Source organism: Platalea leucorodia (assembly GCF_965183815.1).
Source record: "Platalea leucorodia genome assembly, chromosome: 5".
Classification (NCBI taxonomy): domain Eukaryota; kingdom Metazoa; phylum Chordata; class Aves; order Pelecaniformes; family Threskiornithidae; genus Platalea; species Platalea leucorodia.
The window spans coordinates 31513162-31531400 of record NC_138827.1 but is presented as its reverse complement, the minus strand read 5'-3'; the positions used below and the strand labels follow the sequence as shown (position 1 = coordinate 31531400).

General features: G+C 43.7%; 2 protein-coding genes across 4 annotated transcripts in view; one reads left to right on the top strand and one right to left on the bottom strand.

The window, feature by feature from the left end:
• The window catches only part of GPBP1L1 (GC-rich promoter binding protein 1 like 1), a 33975-nt gene extending 19110 nt beyond the window's left edge, over window positions 1-14865 (bottom strand). Inside the window, exon 1 of one of the 2 annotated variants that reach the window (XM_082313877.1) lies at window positions 14846-14865. The gene's annotated coding sequence lies outside the window, so the exon portion shown is untranslated. Of the gene's footprint in view, window positions 1-14611; window positions 14712-14845 lie in introns of those variants that run through there. The other variant, XM_082313876.1, reaches the window with a different exon arrangement.
• Window positions 14866-15162: 297 nt separating this feature from the next.
• Window positions 15163-18239, top strand: TMEM69 (transmembrane protein 69). 2 transcript variants are annotated; one of them, XM_082313981.1, is made up of 3 exons: window positions 15163-15327; window positions 15985-16047; window positions 16679-18239. In XM_082313981.1, exons 2-3 carry the CDS (start codon window positions 16003-16005, stop codon window positions 17408-17410), a joined length of 777 nt encoding a protein of 258 aa, XP_082170107.1. In that variant the 5' UTR covers window positions 15163-15327; window positions 15985-16002; the 3' UTR covers window positions 17411-18239. The 2 variants fall into 2 exon arrangements, with proteins under 2 accessions (XP_082170107.1, XP_082170106.1); XM_082313980.1 differs by lacking the exon at window positions 15163-15327 and adding an exon at window positions 15349-15539.

Here is an 18239-nt window from a genome sequence, read left to right as displayed (position 1 = left end):
ATTGTTTTCTTTCCGGAACTAGATGTTATTGTTGTGTAGGGGAGTTCGGAAAGAGGAAAGTATCTTTGCACCTAAGCTGTAAGCCACGATCACGTTTCTGGAGGTAGAGTAACAACAAGCAGCCTCACAACCCCTCTATAAACTACCAGCCACGATGAGGCACAACCAGAGTGGACACGGCCATACGCAATACTGACCTGGGAACTTTCTGAGCATCCCACCCCGTACCACAAGCTAGTAAGCATCACACACTGCAAACAACAAAAGTGCTAACCTATCAAGCCCTGGTTTTATATTAAAGGGTAATTTTCCAGCGTGTACAGGGACATGCTGGAACACCTGCTTCAGACAGAAGAGCCTTCCCACCATGCCAAACTCGGCATAGGTACACAACTCCTTCCGATGTGACCTTCTGAGGCTGCTACCAAACGTTTGAGTACTAAGTAGAAGATAAAACAGGGACAAAGACAATGCAGTTGACTATATTTAAACAAGATTCATTACCTTCTGAATAAATATACTTTTCAGAACACACTGTATAGCAATTAAGCCATGTCAAACTATTGACAGAAGCCTCATAATTCAAGATGATGAACCTTGAGAACAATTCACAGCGATGTGAAAAACGGACCTAAACAGAGCAAAGCCCACACAGAAGTGTTCTTGGAATTTAAGGGTATCTAAATAAATGAACATCACAGAATTACAGTTTTGAAGTAGGAGCTAGGTCTGAGTACACAACAAAAATAAAAACACCACCGAAGTACAATACCCAGGTTCCACTTCACAGAAAAGGTTCCCAGTACCTTCGGAAAAGGAAATGGAAAGCACATCAACAGTTTGCAAAACTTGTGTTGCTGCAAGACATCTTTTTATATTTCAGCACAATCAAAACTAAGGTGAAACTCTGCAAAACTCCAACCACCAATTTAGAAAAGATTTTGCAGAAGATTCAGGTCTCCTAACCTGCTATTTTGATGTCACTGTTGGTATGAGCGACCAGGGCAGTTCATGAAGGAGCAATATCTAACATGCACGTAGACAGTCTAGTGCAACTTCTAGTCATGACATTTTGGACTGATGTCCAAGTCTTGCAAACATCACACTTGCACAATTAGCATAAATTAGGCACTACAGATCAGGAAACTTTACGCTTGTTAAAGGAATGTCCTCCACATCATTTCAAACCTTCCATCAAGTATTTTGATACTTCTGTAACCTTTATTCTGAAACGATCTCACTTGTGGGTGTCACAGTTACGCGGAGGCTCTGGACTAAGGTTGCAGTAAATTAAAGCAAGAGGCTTAAATTAATCTCCACTCACGTCTCCGCAGGTAGTGTACAGAAAGCACACTTCAGATAGTAAATTCAAAGCAATGTCTTGAGCCCTTCCAAAGTTGTGTTTCCTGGCATAAACAAGGTACTGAAGGCTATATGCCAACACACTCTATGCCAACACAGCCTGCAGCTGGCTCCTTATTTCAATAGGCATATATACTGCTCTTCAGTCATTGCCTTCTTGTGCATGTGATATCAGAAAAAGAACAAGGTATGTGGCATGAAAATGCAATACTTTTTGTTAAAGTAAAAATCTTGCTGTTAGATGAAGCGTTGTAAATTATATTACTACTGAAACCCTCCAGTCTCCAGGATTAGCCCATGTGCTAGGTTTTACAGCCGCCTCTCACACACACTCCGAATCCTGCCCAACGTTACACCTTCAACCTACCTAAGACCACTTCTATAACCCACCATACTACTGACAACAGTAATATCACAAAGTCATAATGGGCAAGACCCAAAGTCTCTCAATTACCTTCTCTGACAGCAACCTACAAGAAATTCTTAAGGAAAAAAAGCACAAGAACAAGAGCAGATAGCAACAGGGGTCCCAGGATACTTTCGCAGACTTTTAAGCCAGTCTGTATTTAGTTTATTACCAGTCAGTGCTTCTATGTAAATCTGTTGAATTGCTTTCTTTTTAAACACATCAATACATTTTTCCTCCCAAATGAGAGGGGGCAGAGTTTACTTGTGCTTTGTGTAAAAGTAAATTTGTGGCTATAAAAACGTCAGCCTTAATTCAACTGGACGTTTTCTTGTGCTACCAAAGTGCTCGACCACATGCTATTCAGTTTTTCATGATACTCGTGATTTTATACATGATATACATACGCATCAAGTCATTTCTCTTCCAAGCTAAGTCAGACTATTGTGAAAGCTTTCACAGCCTTTACCATGTCTTTTAGATATAAGGTCACCAAAACTGCATAAAACGCTCCAGAGGATGACCAATTTATACAGCGGCAAAATCGTGCATTTTTAACCTTTCTTCCCAACAGCTAACACTGTTTCTTTTTTTGATTACTACACAGAACTGAGATGACCTTTGCCAGCTACTCAATAATGAATAGAGCGAAGAGATCCCTCAAAGTACAGGTGGGGTCTGCTTTTCCCCGGTCATGCACATGAGCATGTGTGTGGAACAAACACTCATGCATTCCCTGAAGGTGAAGTTCCCAGTTCTTCCCATATTGCATTTACAGTTCGCTCGAACTGGTCTCTGCTTCACTATGGAAAACAGCAAGGACAAAGATCAACCCCAGTAGCCACTCCCAATTCCAGGAAAAAAGCAAACGAAAGTGCTCGCCAATGCAAATTTAATTCTTTCTCTCCTTTTATATGACTTCAAGTTTGAATTATTTCTGGAAATACAAATCAGAAAAAGAGAAAATAATAATAATATCACTACATGAGATGTTCTATAAAGGCATACCTCCTTTCAGAACAAAGATATCTGCATTAATGAGCTTTGGTGAAGAAAAAAGGTTGTCTGTCAACTACCCCAAAATATTCTTTCACTGATCAAAATGAAGTCATCTTTGGCAAGTCATATAAGTACATAAAACATTGAACTCTGTTCAGCACTTGGGTTCCACTTGTTAACAGTTCTAATAATTTAAAAAAATAATTTCAATTGACAATTTTTACACATTGCATTAAAAATGTTTTAATTATTATTTCATAGCAACCTCTTTTCATAAGTTTTTGTTGTTACAAAAGTACTCTTTTTCCCCCTTGGTAAGTGCTTAAGTTGCATATCTAAATATCCTTCACTGTGTCATTTAACATGCAAGTGGAAGAAGTGATATTTGTCACTGAGTCAAATAAACAAGTAAAAGTTGTCAGATGCTCTTTCACATTATCAGATTTCATTGTGTGTTTGCCTAAACAAATACTAAAAGTTTGACATGAAAATGGAAGAAACATACAAGCATATTCAATTTAAAGAACAGGCACAGACTACAGGAAGGAACATACATAGTCCAGGAAAAAAAACCCCGTCCTCTAATACACCATTAATAAAGTGTTCTTGTTGTGTTACAGTTGAATATAGTTATACAGTTGTTTTAATCTTTCTGTTAACTTTCAATTCTACTCCTAACATAGACTTGACCAGAGTTAATCTCTAAACCACAGAGTTTCTAAAGCTTTGACTCTCAAGCTGAGCTTTCCATATATACCTGACAGTAGGAACCAAGCAGGTATTCAATACTCCAAGACATATACCAACCAGAATGCAAGACTCAAGAGACAAGCTAAAGATAATCAAGGCCCCTGAGCTGCGATATGAAATTACTCATTGGGAATGGATCAGGATGTTTCAAAACTCCTAAGAAAATGCATAGACTAGCCTCATCAGCACTGCATTTTTCCTATCACTTCCTCTTCCATCTTCTACCTACAAAACTGCAAAAGCCCAATGGGAACCAAAGTCTGCCCCGAGATAAAAGATCACCTGCCATGCCGTGCTGTTCTAGCACGGAACCTCTCTGGGAATACCTGGAACCAGGGCGTCTAACCTTTGCTCACGTGATGTACTGCAGTGCACATTTCTGAAACAGACAAGTTTTACTGGATGCTTTTTCTGCCTCAATGTTCCTTGCAAACATCCGCAGGTCCCTTCACCTCTGCTGTCTACCTAGAATCCTATTAATTACAGTAATTCCATTTCTTGTCTCCTGCAACAGCAAATCACAAAGACTTGGAGCCTCTAGCAGAAAACAAGCGTAAAAGTAAACTTTTACCCTTCATTATACATTTATCAATCCAGTTAATAGCAGCTGTAAAAGGTCACAGGGACCACATCTGTCTACCCCTGCCACAATTTCAGCTCACTTCACTGCATTTCCATGTATTTCTCTAAATAGAACATGTTTACTTAAAAAAAAGTAAAGACTGCTTTTCTAACTGGCCAACTCAATTGGGATTTCAGTAATATTCCTAAAGATCAGATGTCAGCTGGGTTGCAAAAGCATTCAGAAAAGCTAGTGAACAATTTAATGGATGCATAAGGCAGAACAGAATTTACTTCCCTCATCAGTTTTCTTTCTGTGCAGCTCTTTTAAAGTTATTTAATCAAGCAGATATGCCTAAACATACACAACAGACCTTTCCACTCTTCAGAGCAGAGTATCATTTAACAGGTGTATCTTAGTTTATGATAAAGAATTAATACCATATGCATTCACTAAAATATGATCTTTTCCTAACAACTTTTCATTAATCCAATACATTCACAGAAATAGCGAGTCACAGCCTGGAGTCCAACCTAGGAGCAGCCAAAATCATGCTGCCGATTTCCTTAAGGATATCAAAAAGCCACACATGAAATTTCATTATCCTGTTTTCCAAAAAAGCGGAACATGGCTTGGTCTTACTATTATTAGAAACATTTTATTGAATAAGATAATCATATTTAGGTGCACAGCCCTTTTAAAATAATGTAATTATAAATCTTGCTTCAACCTCACATGCATTATTAGGCCTTACTATAAAAGACACGAGTGCAGCATTACTACTTCAAGTGTTGTCGTAACAACCGGTGAGCTACATCTTCTTAACTTGAGATTGCTTCTTTGCAGTTAATGGCATGTTCACCTACATAAAGTATCTACAAAACAAACTTTCATTTTGCTTTCAGCTTCCATTAATGCAATTGTCTAGACACACCTTCAGTCTGTCTACATGACTGAAATATGGCTACCTTTCGAGAGGACAAATGTAGATGTTCCAGAATGGCACGTACGACTGGTAGTGCCCACACACCTGAGGTATTATGCACCAGAGTAACTACAACACACATCTGCCATCATTACTTGTTTCTTTCCATTGTATCACACAGCTAGACCCCCAAAACGGTTACTCAAATACAAAGGATGGTTCCATTAATTAAAAATACTGCAGAAAACATTGTTTAAATTGTACCTGGCTGCTGAAAAATCTAGCATCTAAAAATGCAAAGCACCACTCATGTTGGATTTTACAGAACTATGGTAAACGCGAGCCCATTAAAACACTAAATGACGGATTAAAATGTTGATCATGTACCAAACCAAAGTCTTCCCAGATACAGACAGATATTAAAAGTTCTTGTGAAAACCAGCTATTATTGAAAGATTAACACCTTGTTTTTCAAGTTTAAAGCGAATGAATCTATCTTGCAGAATCATCAAAACTGTTTTGTGTTCTAGAAACAACACCGCAAATCTATATATTCCAAGATGAAAACATGCCAGAAGCCTGTCCATACAAAAGTTTTTCCAGAGTAACAGGCTGGGGGTGGGGGAAAATCATATTAACTGTTATGTATCTGACCACTTTTGCAAACCAGATGACTAACTTCAGTGAACCGAAAATAGGTTAAGAAAGGTCCATAGGGACACATCTATACACTAAAACCCTTTTCTCTTTTGACAGTCCTCCCACTAGCATCTCGTACAGTACTGCTTCAGAAACAACCTTCCCATTTACCTACTTACTTTCCACTTCTCTAAGGTCACACTGACCGAATCCTACCTCCTTCAAAATTTCTGGAACAAATACATGCACCCACCCAACCATATACCTTGCAAAGCTTTAACAGCCTACTCTTGTGAATACATACTGACATCTAGAACGCAGTGGGTAAGGAGACCGTTTTTTTCTTTCTTAACAGCGATCAAAGATACGAGGGCATACAAGAGTAACGTGACCAAATTGCAGAGAAAAGTGACTTCTAGAACTGCAATATAGTAAAGATTCTCCGTTGAATAAGAAAACACCATCGACAAAGACTTCACCTTTAGCAATGCTATTGATTGATTGACGCCTGCCCTTCCAGCCCCAGCTGATCCAAGTTTCTGCCCGCAAGGCTACCATGACACCGCTACTGGGTCAACAGTATCGGGTGCATTGAGGAGACCACAGACCCCAAAGCCAGCAAGCTTGTCTTTGGAAGGAAGCTGTATTTAACGCAAAAGCCCAACGCACATTTTGGAAAAGGCGGCATCTGGGGAACGTGTACAGAAGCCTGCGTAAGATGATAAGGCTCTGAACCTCAGCCAGTGTGATACATTGCAACTGAACCATTCCAGTGGGTTTTGATAAGTTTACTTTGAGTACCAAGACAGGACCATTTTAAACATGTAAAATCTAAAAGGCTCAACTCCTTATAAGCACAAAATGGGGATAGCACAGACTTTCTAGATATTATGTGTACCAACAATTATTCTTGGATGTTTTATACTCTACAGCCACTGGCAATACTGTCATCCCTTATGCCGCTCTCCTGTGCCACTTCCCTCCAATGTCCCTTTAACAGTCTTTAGTACTGTTTATGTTAGAGAACCCAAAATATTAAAACCTCCTCCCTTACTCTGCAGGGAGTAAGGTTCCAGGGATACACCTCTATTAAACAAGTGTATCTATTGACACTACTGATACAGAACAAAGAAACATTTTAAATAGTACTAGGCTTTAAACGTGAACAATATTCTGAACTTTCAACCAGCTTTAGCATTTTACGAAATAAGGTATTTCAAATCTGGAGAAGGTATTCTGCTAATTTTAACCAAATCCAAAGGTCTTTTTAGCTCTTGAAGAGAACAAAATCAAACAGTGCACTTTGATCCACAGACCTTTTGAAAGTATCTGAGGTCAAGATAAGGCTCATTCTGCCCTGAACCTTACAAAGCACAACACCTTGTCATGGCTGCCTTTAAAGGTACCACTACCCTCCCCAAAACCTCATGACAGAATGAGTGAAACAGCAATGAAGAGCCTACCTGTATGGTCTGCCCGAAGCCTTAATGAACAAAGTCCCTTCTACTGCTCAGTAGCATATACCAGGATAATATTCCCCATCACAAGGAAAGAATTGCAAATATGTAATTACTGGCTTATCCCTCCTGCATACTACATACCTCCTGCCTACCTGTCTTCCAGAGATGTATACAGAGCTTAAGCAGAAGTGAAGCAAGTAGTTCTCCAGTACCTTAAAAAAAAAAAGGGGGGGGGGGATGGGTGTTTCCAACTAAGAGTATTTTATAACCCAGTAATTTACCAGGGTTACTGTCACTACTATAGCACATTTACACTTAAATATATTCTGTTTGGAGCTGGGAAAAACATATTTCCTTTGGAAAAGAGCATCAAATGCAACCAGACTATTTATCAAATATTTGTGTCAAGGCAAGAAAGACTATAAATCAAGTACAGGGAAGTACAGATCTGCATTCCAGATGAAGGATAAGAGAGTAGAAGCCATGTCACTTGCAAAGAAGGCACACAATTGAGAGTCAACAAAATAAACAGAGAAGGACATTCAGAAATAAGAGACCATTCTCCTAAGCAATATTATAGTAATTCTTTCCCTCGATACCATTACCCCAGCCCTACAAGACCAGTACTACAAACTGGGAAGGGCGGTACATTCCAGTTACAGGTACTTTCTGCCCAAGACAACAGGCCAGGACTGGGGGACTAATCATACCCTCTCTGCCCCTCCCTCCACTTGGATTATTTCCAAACCATTTTACCTCAAAACCAGGACTGTATGAAGAAACTCCACATTTATTTGTCTGTGACTAGGACACGACAAAGACATGTTCAGTCAGCACTTTTCAGCATGTGTACACCACCTGCATTACAGTTTGTAAAGTTTACACTGTCTCCTATGTTTTTCATTCCACTAGCTTAAAATTTTCAGCACTTTCTCCAACTAATAAAGTGTTATCAAACATCAACGCAGAAAAGTCACTGAAGACAATTCAGTTTAAACTAAGTCCTATACATATAAAATAAATTGCACAAATAATAAATATTCCATTTGTTTGGTCTTGGCTTCAAAAAAAAAAAATCCAACCCAAAAGCAAAAACACAAGAGGAACAAGTGATCCCGAATCCTGTGATCTGATGATTTGCTGCAGCTGGCAGACACATCCTCTTTGGATGTTCACAGTGTTTTGCTAGACCTCTCTCTACGATCTAGTCTGTGTAACTCTCACAGATAAAATACAGTGAGGAGTTATGGTCAAGGTGTTGTCCAGCTGGTTTGAGCTTCGTCTTTAGATCTTGCAGAGAATCACTGTGCTGTTATTTTGCAGGTACACCATGCAGGCCAAGAGTTAAACAATGTAATTCTTCTGCCCCAGTGTCCTACAATAAACTAGGCAATACTAAGGAAACAATGGGGGGGGGGGGGGGGGAGAATCTTCAGTGGTTGCATAGTTCATCCCCTTCTCCTGAGATTCAAAAGACTTTAGCTCTACCCTCTCCCATGAGATGTCCTTGAAAATAAACTAAGCAACATCCCCCTCCACCAATTTGTACAGTGATCTTCAGGCTGCAGAGCTGCAGGGGTCCAAAAATTAATCCCAAGATGTCTCAAAAAGTATCAGAAAAACGAGTTTGTTATCAGCAGACTAGAACTCATTATGCAGCTATTCATACCTCCACTGGAATATTTTTTTGGAGCTGTAAATCAAAAGAGATTAGCATACCAGCATTCTCCAGCGTATCTCTACAATCTGTTTTCGTTGTTCTTATGGCTTGAAAGCCTGTCCCCGCACCTAATGCCTAACCTAAATATATTCTGCTGCAATTTCAACCCATAACTACTTATTTTATTCATGATGGATATGGCAAGCTGACTAACCTCTCTTTGCAGACACCTTTTAAGACATCTTTTCTCCAGACCGGTACTTCAGTATTCCCTAACTGAAAGGCAACCTTAGCAGGTGCTGGGTTGTGGGGGTTTTTTTTAGGGGGTCATGGGGGAAGTCTCATAGACCACCCTGCATCCCAGCACTGTTTGGCAGCAGAAAAAGGACGTAACAACATATTCTGGGATCAAATATAGTAATGTTTTTAAAAAACAAATGACCCCCCCCCAACCACTCCAATTTTACTGTTGAAGCTAGGAGCTTTTAAGTTCAAAGCACTGATGATGAAAAAACTGATGTGACCCACCTACCAAGCATGACAGCTTGCAGGCAGCGACAGGATGTCGGAGCTGGCTCCCAGTCATACCTGCAGGTAACTTTTGTAAGCTGCTTTATAGATCACCTGCTGATGTCTGATGAAACACAAGTTGTATAAAACCATTCTAGAGCTAAACAATCCAATTTTTTTCTCCCCAATCCTCACTCAGGGGTTCTCTCTTCTACGGACTTTATCATCTTCGTTACAGATCTTGTTACTCAGCCATAACTTTCCCAAAGTATGATAGTATCACAAACTGAATGAGATACTTTTAGCTGAAGACCTACCACTCCTCAGCAGAATGGAAAAAGCGCTTCATTACCTTGTTTACAATGCTCTTTTATATGTTCCAGTATGACAAGTGAATTTTCATGACGGCGATGCTGCTGACTCATGATAAATTAGGAACCACTACAACCCCTAGATACTCTCCCACACAACTGCTGCCTAGCCAGCTGTTACTTGCCTGCCTAAGGTAAAACACAGTAATTTGAACCCATCTACACCAAAATGGCTGAAATCAATGCTATTGATTTCAGACCATTTCTTGAATTTGTCAAGATCGTATCATCTGTGCGTTCAGTAAGAATATTATTTCAACATAGAAAAGTGAAAACGCCAAACCGTACACGACCCAGGACAGACTCCCTGATGTGAACACTCTTCCCTTGAACATAACAAAGTCCTGTCTTTTTCTAGATGTTGTGAGGGGAAGCGTTCCTCAACACTTTTCAGTATTCTGGAACTTCCCCCCCCCCCCCCCCCCAGACTCAGTTCCCTAAATACTGTAGGATACATTCCATGAGGCCCAGCCAACCTGAAGACATTAAAGTCATCATTAACCTGTTTCTCTACTTTAACCGGAGTTCAAAGTACAGGAAAGACAGTTTTCCCAAACTAACAGTCAAGATCATAACCCATTCAACATTTTCAGGGTGAGAGAGTTCGCTTGCTGAGTTTTTTAAGATTAGCATCAAAGGTCTTTTCAGACCACCTCACGTGAATCCTGATTAATCCCTTGATGATGGATGACGCATTGCAATACAATGGCAAAACACTCCTTTCTGCTGAAAATCTGGAGACCTGTTGTAATCTTTACCACACAAATTCACCAGCAACTTTGCAAATACCAATAATTTCTGTGCCCAAAATAATACCATATACTTCCACGGCAGACTCAGTCCTTTATTTACAAGTTAATTGTTGATCACAAACTGAAGATGACAAAATTCAAAGGGAGTGACGATCATTGCCACATGCTCTGTATGTTGCAACTACGCTATAAGGGTCACACAGATATCCAGGAAAGCTGTCCCCACCACACTAAACCTCTGTCCCTGCTGCCAGTCATTCTTGGCCGTACCATTATCTATCCCTGACACTTACTATCTACCTGAACCTAGAACAGATGCTGAAAATAAAACTGCTCCAAGGGAAATTAATTTACAATTATTCATTTCTTCCTGTATTGGGAAAAGGGGATTCCTAAAACCAAGGACATACATTTGGACAACATTATATACACACACACTTTTGCTTATTAAGAGCCACCCACATCACACCATGAAGCTGTGATGCTCCTTCCAGGGTGGAGGATAAGACCATGAAAACACTGAACTAGAAGCAACCACAAGATTCAAGGGAAAAAAACAAAAAAAAAAAAAAAAAGAAGAAAAAAAGACATTGGCATTTTTGCTAGAATGACTGTAAATCCTAGAACTTCAGTGGCTCCTGGTGAACTCTCTAGTGTACAACAGTCCCTGAGGCACAAGGTCATACACTGCAAAATATTTGTTTCTGAGCCTCATTTATTACAGAAAACCTCAGTTACGTTTGGATGCACTGGTTCAAAGGATTTTTGTTAAGCCAGACCTTGGAAGTGCAACTACTTCATATTAGTCATTTTATGGAACTGCATACACCAACACTTTGCAAAGTCTTTTTGCTGTTTAATTACAGAAAGGTCTAAGAAGTATAAAGTGTTAACATTCTTCTTCTGACACTTTTGAAGGCCAGCTAGAGAAGGCAGGAACTGAAATAGTTAAGCACACTTTAATCAAGAAATTCCCAGTTTGGAGTGATACAGCCTGATCGTGAATATGTGTGATTAATTTAAGCAGTATGCTTCCCTTCCCACTTACTGTCATGCTAATGGCCTTGTCCAACCTAGAATTTTTAGGTCTGCACAGTGTTTGCACATACATGTATGGGGCGGTGGATACTCAGCCACTATCAATCTCTACCTAAATCCACTCCCCATAAATGTATATTTATCTTCTGACCATACAGTAACTCATTAAAGTTTGGCACATTTTCACAGGAACATATTAACTTACAGAACACAAGTTAAACAACATCCTGGCATTCATGAAGTATTCTAAGCAGGACCACGTTTCTGCCAACTTCACTGCTTTTCATCAAATCTGACAAGTAAAGAGAACATGCACTTCAATTAATCTTACTGAAACGAAAGCCACATACGATTTACTTGGTATCCTGGTCACTATGTAAGCGACAGTAAAATGTCTGCTTACACTGCTGTGTTAGCAGAACAAAATCTAAACCACTCCTGCCTCTACAGATAAATTAACATAAAACTTAAAAATCCCAAACAAGCTTCCTGGTATACACGCTGCCTTGCCAACTGCAATATTCAGTAACTATGACCTTTCCCTGTGTAAGTTATAGCAACAGTCATCCCATGGTTGTGTTTTTACAAAGTCGTAAGAAAAAGCTGTGTCCATGCAAGAGCAGCCAGCACTTTACTGAAGAGGTGCTTTATGTTTTAGCTCTACTGAACATAGCCAGCCCTTTTCCAATCTGTTCATACAGACAAATGAATAAAGCACGCCCTGAAGTGCACTTCACAACTAAGTCAATTCAGCGGCTACACAACTAACTTCAAACATCTTGTAACACCAAAATTAAAAAAAAAGCAACTTTAACTCTTGAGCCAATAGTTTTTGTTCACTTAGTAAAGACAAGAACTACCGAGGCCCCACACTTCTGAAGAAATTCACAGATCCGACCACAGTATTTTTCTGTATTAAAAAAGTATCCCACAGCTCTTTAAATATCTTTCAAATTTCATGAAAATGCTAGTGAAGATTTTTCTGTAGTGACTTAATTTCCTAATTTAAAACAGGAATTTCAAGAGGCAATAACACCACATATAAAGCAGTTACATCTGTGAGACAAGGTGACCATACTCTGCAAAAATGTTTGCAAAGTATTTTTCCTAACAATTCAGAAAGTGTGTACTTCCACTTGATTTGTTACATATCACATCTGCATTCTGCTCCTCTTATTTCTGAGATATCCGCAGAAAAAACAGGACTTGTTTTTTTTTAAAATGCCATCTGTTCCCTGCATATTTTCACTTGAAGTCCTAGTATGATATCTGCAATGGAAACTTCTGTGTCATATAGGATTAAGACCACAAACCAGATGAACATAAAATGCAGAGGCTGCACTTCCCTACAAATAGCTGTAAAAAAAAAAAAAAAAAAAAAAAAAAAAAAAAAAAAAAAAAAGAAAGAAAGAAAGAAAAGAAAAAAGAGGGAAGCATCACCTGAAGCTTTTCTATTCTAAATACAAAACTTCAAGAAGTTCTTCCTAAGGTACTTTTTTCCAGAAAAGATCAGAGAGAACACAAGAAGAAAACCTACTCTTCTTAAACCTGGTGATTTTATTTCTTCCTACCACTGCCCTACACCTGCTTCCTTCCTGAGTCAGAGGCTGGAAGTTTGAAATACCGGTCTCCAAATGGATGAGCACGGGGAACCTTTCACTGAAATACCAGCCATATTCACTCATGAAGTAACATTTGCATAAGCTTTTTTCATAACCACCTAACATTTTTATAGAAGCAATGTCAACTCTACAGCAAACTCAGCTTTGATGGATCTTCAATTATCTCAGCTGTTTTCTCATCTCCATACCCCCCCTTCGCCGTCTCCATACTTTGCTCAGTCACTTGCAACGTTTCAGAGTATTATCAACATTACTAATGCCTGTGTCACTCAGACCTCGGGGGCGGGGAAAGGAAGGCTGACTTACCTGGTCATGTTAACATAAAAAGATTTTTAAGCAATGCTCTTAAACGATTCCACCATTACTTACAAGGACTTAAATAGCGACTGTTGCTCTAAAGCTGTTGAAAAAAACTCGTAACTTGTGCAGACACCCACTAACCGCTCTAAAATCGTTCCAAAACGGCTCATTACTGAACCGAATTCAATTCAAAGCCTTAAATGCGTCTTTTGAGAGGCCAGGTGTGAACACCGCTGTTCCGATCAAGTCCAGCTACAGCCCTTTAAGTTACACCACGCAACACCTCAGGCCAACAGGGCATAAAGCACACCGGACACACAGAAATAACTTTCATGGCGGGGGGGAAAAAAAAAGCCACCTCACGCTCACGCCAGGCGCTGCTTTTTGTGCCAAGAGATAACGCCTGGCACCTGACAACTTTCCCAGCCTCCGCCTGCCCTCGCCCCCGCGCAGGCCGGCCGAGAGGGGCTGGCAGCGGGCTGGGGAAGCCCGGGCCGGGCCGCCCGCAGCACACGTGTCACCGCTCGGCGCCGACCGCCCCCTCCCGCCGGGGGCTGCCGGAAAGAGCGGCCGTAAATCCCGCACGGGCGAAGGGAAAGGGCCCGAGCCAGCGCCGCTCGCCCGGTTTCGTTTCCAGCTCGCAATCAAAACAGACGGCGGCCCGGTCGCTCCCTCCGCCCCGCAGGAAGCCCCGCGCCCGCCCCGGCCGCTTCACCCCACCGCCCCGGCGGAACGCGGCGTTCCGGCCCGTCCTCCCCCCCCCCGCCACCCCCGCACCCGCCCGGCCCGCGGGATGACAGGACAAGGCTGAACTCCGGGCGAGAGCCGGAACGGCGGCGGCGGCGCCCCGACAGTGTCAAGCGCCGGGAACTTTCCGGCTGAGCAGGAAACAATAAACGCGGAGCCTCGGCCCCAGCCGCCCTCCCCCGGCCCGGCCCGGCCCGGCGGCCCTGCCCCGCAGGGAGCCCCTCGCTGCCGCCTCCGGGAGCGCGTCCCTCGCGGGCCCGCCGCGCCTGAGGGACGGGGCGGGGGGCGCGCAGCGGGGCCGAGGGCGGAGAGACCCCCCCCGGCGGCCGCACCGCCCCCCGCCGCCGCCGCCAGCGGGGTCCCGGCCTGGCGGGAGGCCGATCCCGGGGCCGCTCCGAGGCCGCGGAGCCCGGGGGGGGGAGGGGCGGCGGGCCGGGTCCCGGAGCGGCGGACGAGGGGGCCGCGCGGGGAGGCGCGGCGGGAGGAGGGGTGTGGGAGCCGCACTCACCGGCCAGGCCCCTCTCGCTGCCTCCTGCGGCCCCAGAACCATAACAAAGCTCTGCCCAAAATGGCTGCCCGGCCCTGCCCGGCCGGGGGCCGGAGGGGGCGGGGCCTGCCAGCGCGCGGGGCGGGGCCGCGGTGGCGGAAGGGACACGCCCACCAGGCTCCCCCCCCTCCCCCCCCTCCCCCCCCGGCCACGCGGAGCGCCCCCCGCCCCGCCAATCAGAGCGGTAGCACGCACCGCCCTCCTCGCCTGCCGGGCGCCCCCGGAGACTACGCGTCCCAGAAGGCCGCGCGCCCTCCCGCCGCGCCGCTCGGCCGGGCGCCGCGCCGCGGGGCAGGCTGGGATTTGTAGTCCGCCGCCAGCCCGCCGCGCCGTTCCGCGTGAGCGCGGCTTGCCCGCTGCAGAGATCCCGAGACCTGGAAGGCGGGAGCGGCCCCCCCGCCCCGGGCTGGAAGCGAGCGACCGGGGCTGCCGCAGCGGCCGGGGAAGGAGCGTGCCTTCTCGCCTCTGCCGGGCCCCGTCTCAAGCACGCCAGGGACGGGGACCGCCGGCTCTGGTGGGTTCCCCGGCCCGGCGGAACGAGACGGGCCGCGCCTGTTCCCGCCCGGACTTGCAGCGCTGAGGGCCGGGCCCCGCCGGAGCGCTTCCCGGGGCACCGGAAGCCGCCTCAGCCAGGAGGCTCGGGCCGCGGCTGCTGGGGAGGCGGCGGGCGGCTGCCGGTGGGTACCGCCGCTGTCGGGGCCCAGCGCACGCCAGGCCGGCTGCAGCGCCCCGCGCGTTCTCCGGTCGGCAGCGCGGCCCCCACGCTGCTGCTCCTCTCCCCTTCCCCTCCGGGCCGGGGCTTTCGGCGCCCGGCGCCCCCCCCTTCCCTGCAGCAGCAGGGCCGTGAGCTGGGGAGTCAGGTCCGCCGGCGAGCTGCTTACCCGTCCCGGTTAGTTTTGTCCCCGCTACGGGGAGCTTACCGGCAGCTTGGGGTGCGATGAAGTTCCCGCTCCTCAATGGTTAAGGATCGTTTTTTCCACGTGTGAAGAATCGGTCGTTTGTCAGCTTCGTGCAGCCATTTAGCCCGTGAAAAGGAGATGATCCGTAAACGGGAAGCCATCACCTGTTTCCTGATACTCAGTTCTTTAACTAGAAATCGTTCTTGTAACAGTTATTACAACTTTAGAACTTCAGTTCATAGAGCTACCTGAAACAAAATATCCTGTAGTGGGTAAATAAGGATTGAGTGCATAAAATGTTTGTCTTTAAATGTACGTCTGTAAACAGAGTCTCACATCTGATAAACAAAGTCTAGACTGTGACTTGACTTTGGACATAAGACAAGTTCAGCTATTCCTCATTTTCAGACCTTCTCCTCAATTTTTCTGTTTTAGGTCCTTGATAAAGCAAATATGTTTCCTCTCGTACAACGGTGCTGGTTCCACACACCTTTCAAAGTAAGTTTCTGAAGCCTTCTCTGCTGTCTATATTTCTTTAAAAGTAAAATAGCAAAAGGTATGACTGGAGCATTGAAAAAAAAGGTGACTTGCAAGTTGGAGTAGCCACATGTTTCTCACTCCGCTTTTCTGAGAGAATTCCTAGTTTCTACAGCAGCTTTTAGCCAAAGTTAAGATATTTCTTTTATAAAATAAAATTTTATTGTCTAAAGGCCTTTTTTCCTCTCTCTTTTTGGTAGAGTGGTGAGGGGATAGTAGCTAGTTTCTTGTCCTCATTCTCTAATCATTTTATATTCTACTCTGAAAATGACTGCTGTATCTTAATCTTAAAAATACCTAAAGAATGTATGCGTGGGTGGAAGGACAGGTGGATACACAAACCTTTTGTAGTGAGTAAGGTTTGCTTACTCACTATGAAGAGCCTAGTTGCTCTTCAGCAGCTAGCTTGTGAAAGCTGTATCAGTGAGCTTAATTAGTTAAGTTAAAAACACCTGAAAACTGAGAGGAAGGGCAGCTGTGATGTGACCTGACTTGGAAAACTACTTGGTACAGTATTTCATAGGTAGTTTAGGTAACTGTAGATCCGTAAGCCTACACTGTAAGGTGTTCAGAACAGGTTTTATAATTGCAGCTCCAGAAGTTAACCGGTCCCAGACTACTACTGTATGGGAAGAATAAGACAACTTGCTCTTCTCTCGGCCTCCGTCTGCAGAGAGATGTGTGTCTTCTCTCAAGATCTCCACGCCTCAACCCAGCATCAGTATATGCAACCAAGCTCCAGGCTTTTCACACCTCTCTCCCCTTCTTCAAGAAGAAAACCCCCAAAGAATCTGAGACCAAAGATTCGGGCGTATTGCAGCGAAGCATGAAATCACTAAAGGATTCGCCAAAGCCAGCCCTTTACTTAAGCCTCGGAGGGCTAATTCCGTTTGTTTCTGTGCCACTGTCAATGGCCATCCAAGGGACCTACTACCCAGAGCTGGCGTTTGCTCAGATTACGTGTGGTGCCGTAACAGTCTCTTTCCTAGGAGGAATGCGGTGGGGGTTTGCTCTCCCGGAAAACAGCCCGGCCAAGCCAGACTGGCTGAACCTGGCTAACAGTACTGTTCCTCCTCTACTTGCCTGGCAAGCCTTACTTTTTAAAGATGTCACTCATGGTGCAATAATGCTAGTAATGGCCTTAGGGATAGCACTACATTATGACATTTCCCTTCTTCCTGCTTATCCTAGGTGGTTTAAAGTACTGAGGGTAGTGGGAACAGTGGTGATGGTATTATCACTGTTAGCTACTGCAGCGTTGAAGACTATGTCGGAGGAGCAGCTAAGTAACAGCAGAAATAAATGGCAGAACGTAAAACAATAAATCAATAGCAAAAAGCTGTTTATCTGCCAGTAAGGTATTTGTATTGAGTTTCAGGGGAAATAAAGACTTATTTGTGCTTATAAGTCGTAAGATGGCAGTGATCAAGATGCTTATTCTCAAAGTAAACAACTTAGCAAGTTTAATAGGGCAGGATTGTAAATACTGCTGAGTTCCAAGGCAGGCATGAGTCTGTCCTTATCTGTAGAAGAAAGCATCACTCTGGAATGAGATCTTACTGTCATATGAATTTAAAATGGAGATTCAAATGACATGGGTATGAATTGCTCTATGCTGAATTATTAAAGTATCTGGTTTAACTATAATGCATGATCATGTTCTGTGGTGGGGAGAACAACCGCGTAGGCATAAACAGTAACAAGGTGAGAGCAGTTCTTCTAGTTTAGTGTTTAAAGAAGCAGCAGAGAATTATGTAAAAGTACATATGTGTTCAATTCCTATGTTGTAGAAATGCAAAAAAAGATAACACACTGCTCTGTCTTACTTCAACTGAGAAGATACTGAGAATGCTATGTGATTAAGTGCTAGTCAGGTAAGAAGAGATAGGCAAGGTTTATTTGCAGTGGCAAACCAAGGTCAGCACTCACGTAAAATATGTCACCCAGCTGCTGTGATGGAGTGGGGAAAGCTAGAAGGGGAAGCTTTGTATCCTTGACAAGGTGCCGTAAGAGACAGAAGGTTAGCTTCCTACTCAGGCTTACTTAAATAAAAAAAAGATACCTGGGCCATCTGTTCCTAGGTTTTGTTTGGACCTAGGGCTGCGTAGCCAAGGAAGCTGCATGCAACATAGCCATAAAGATCAGTTGTATTC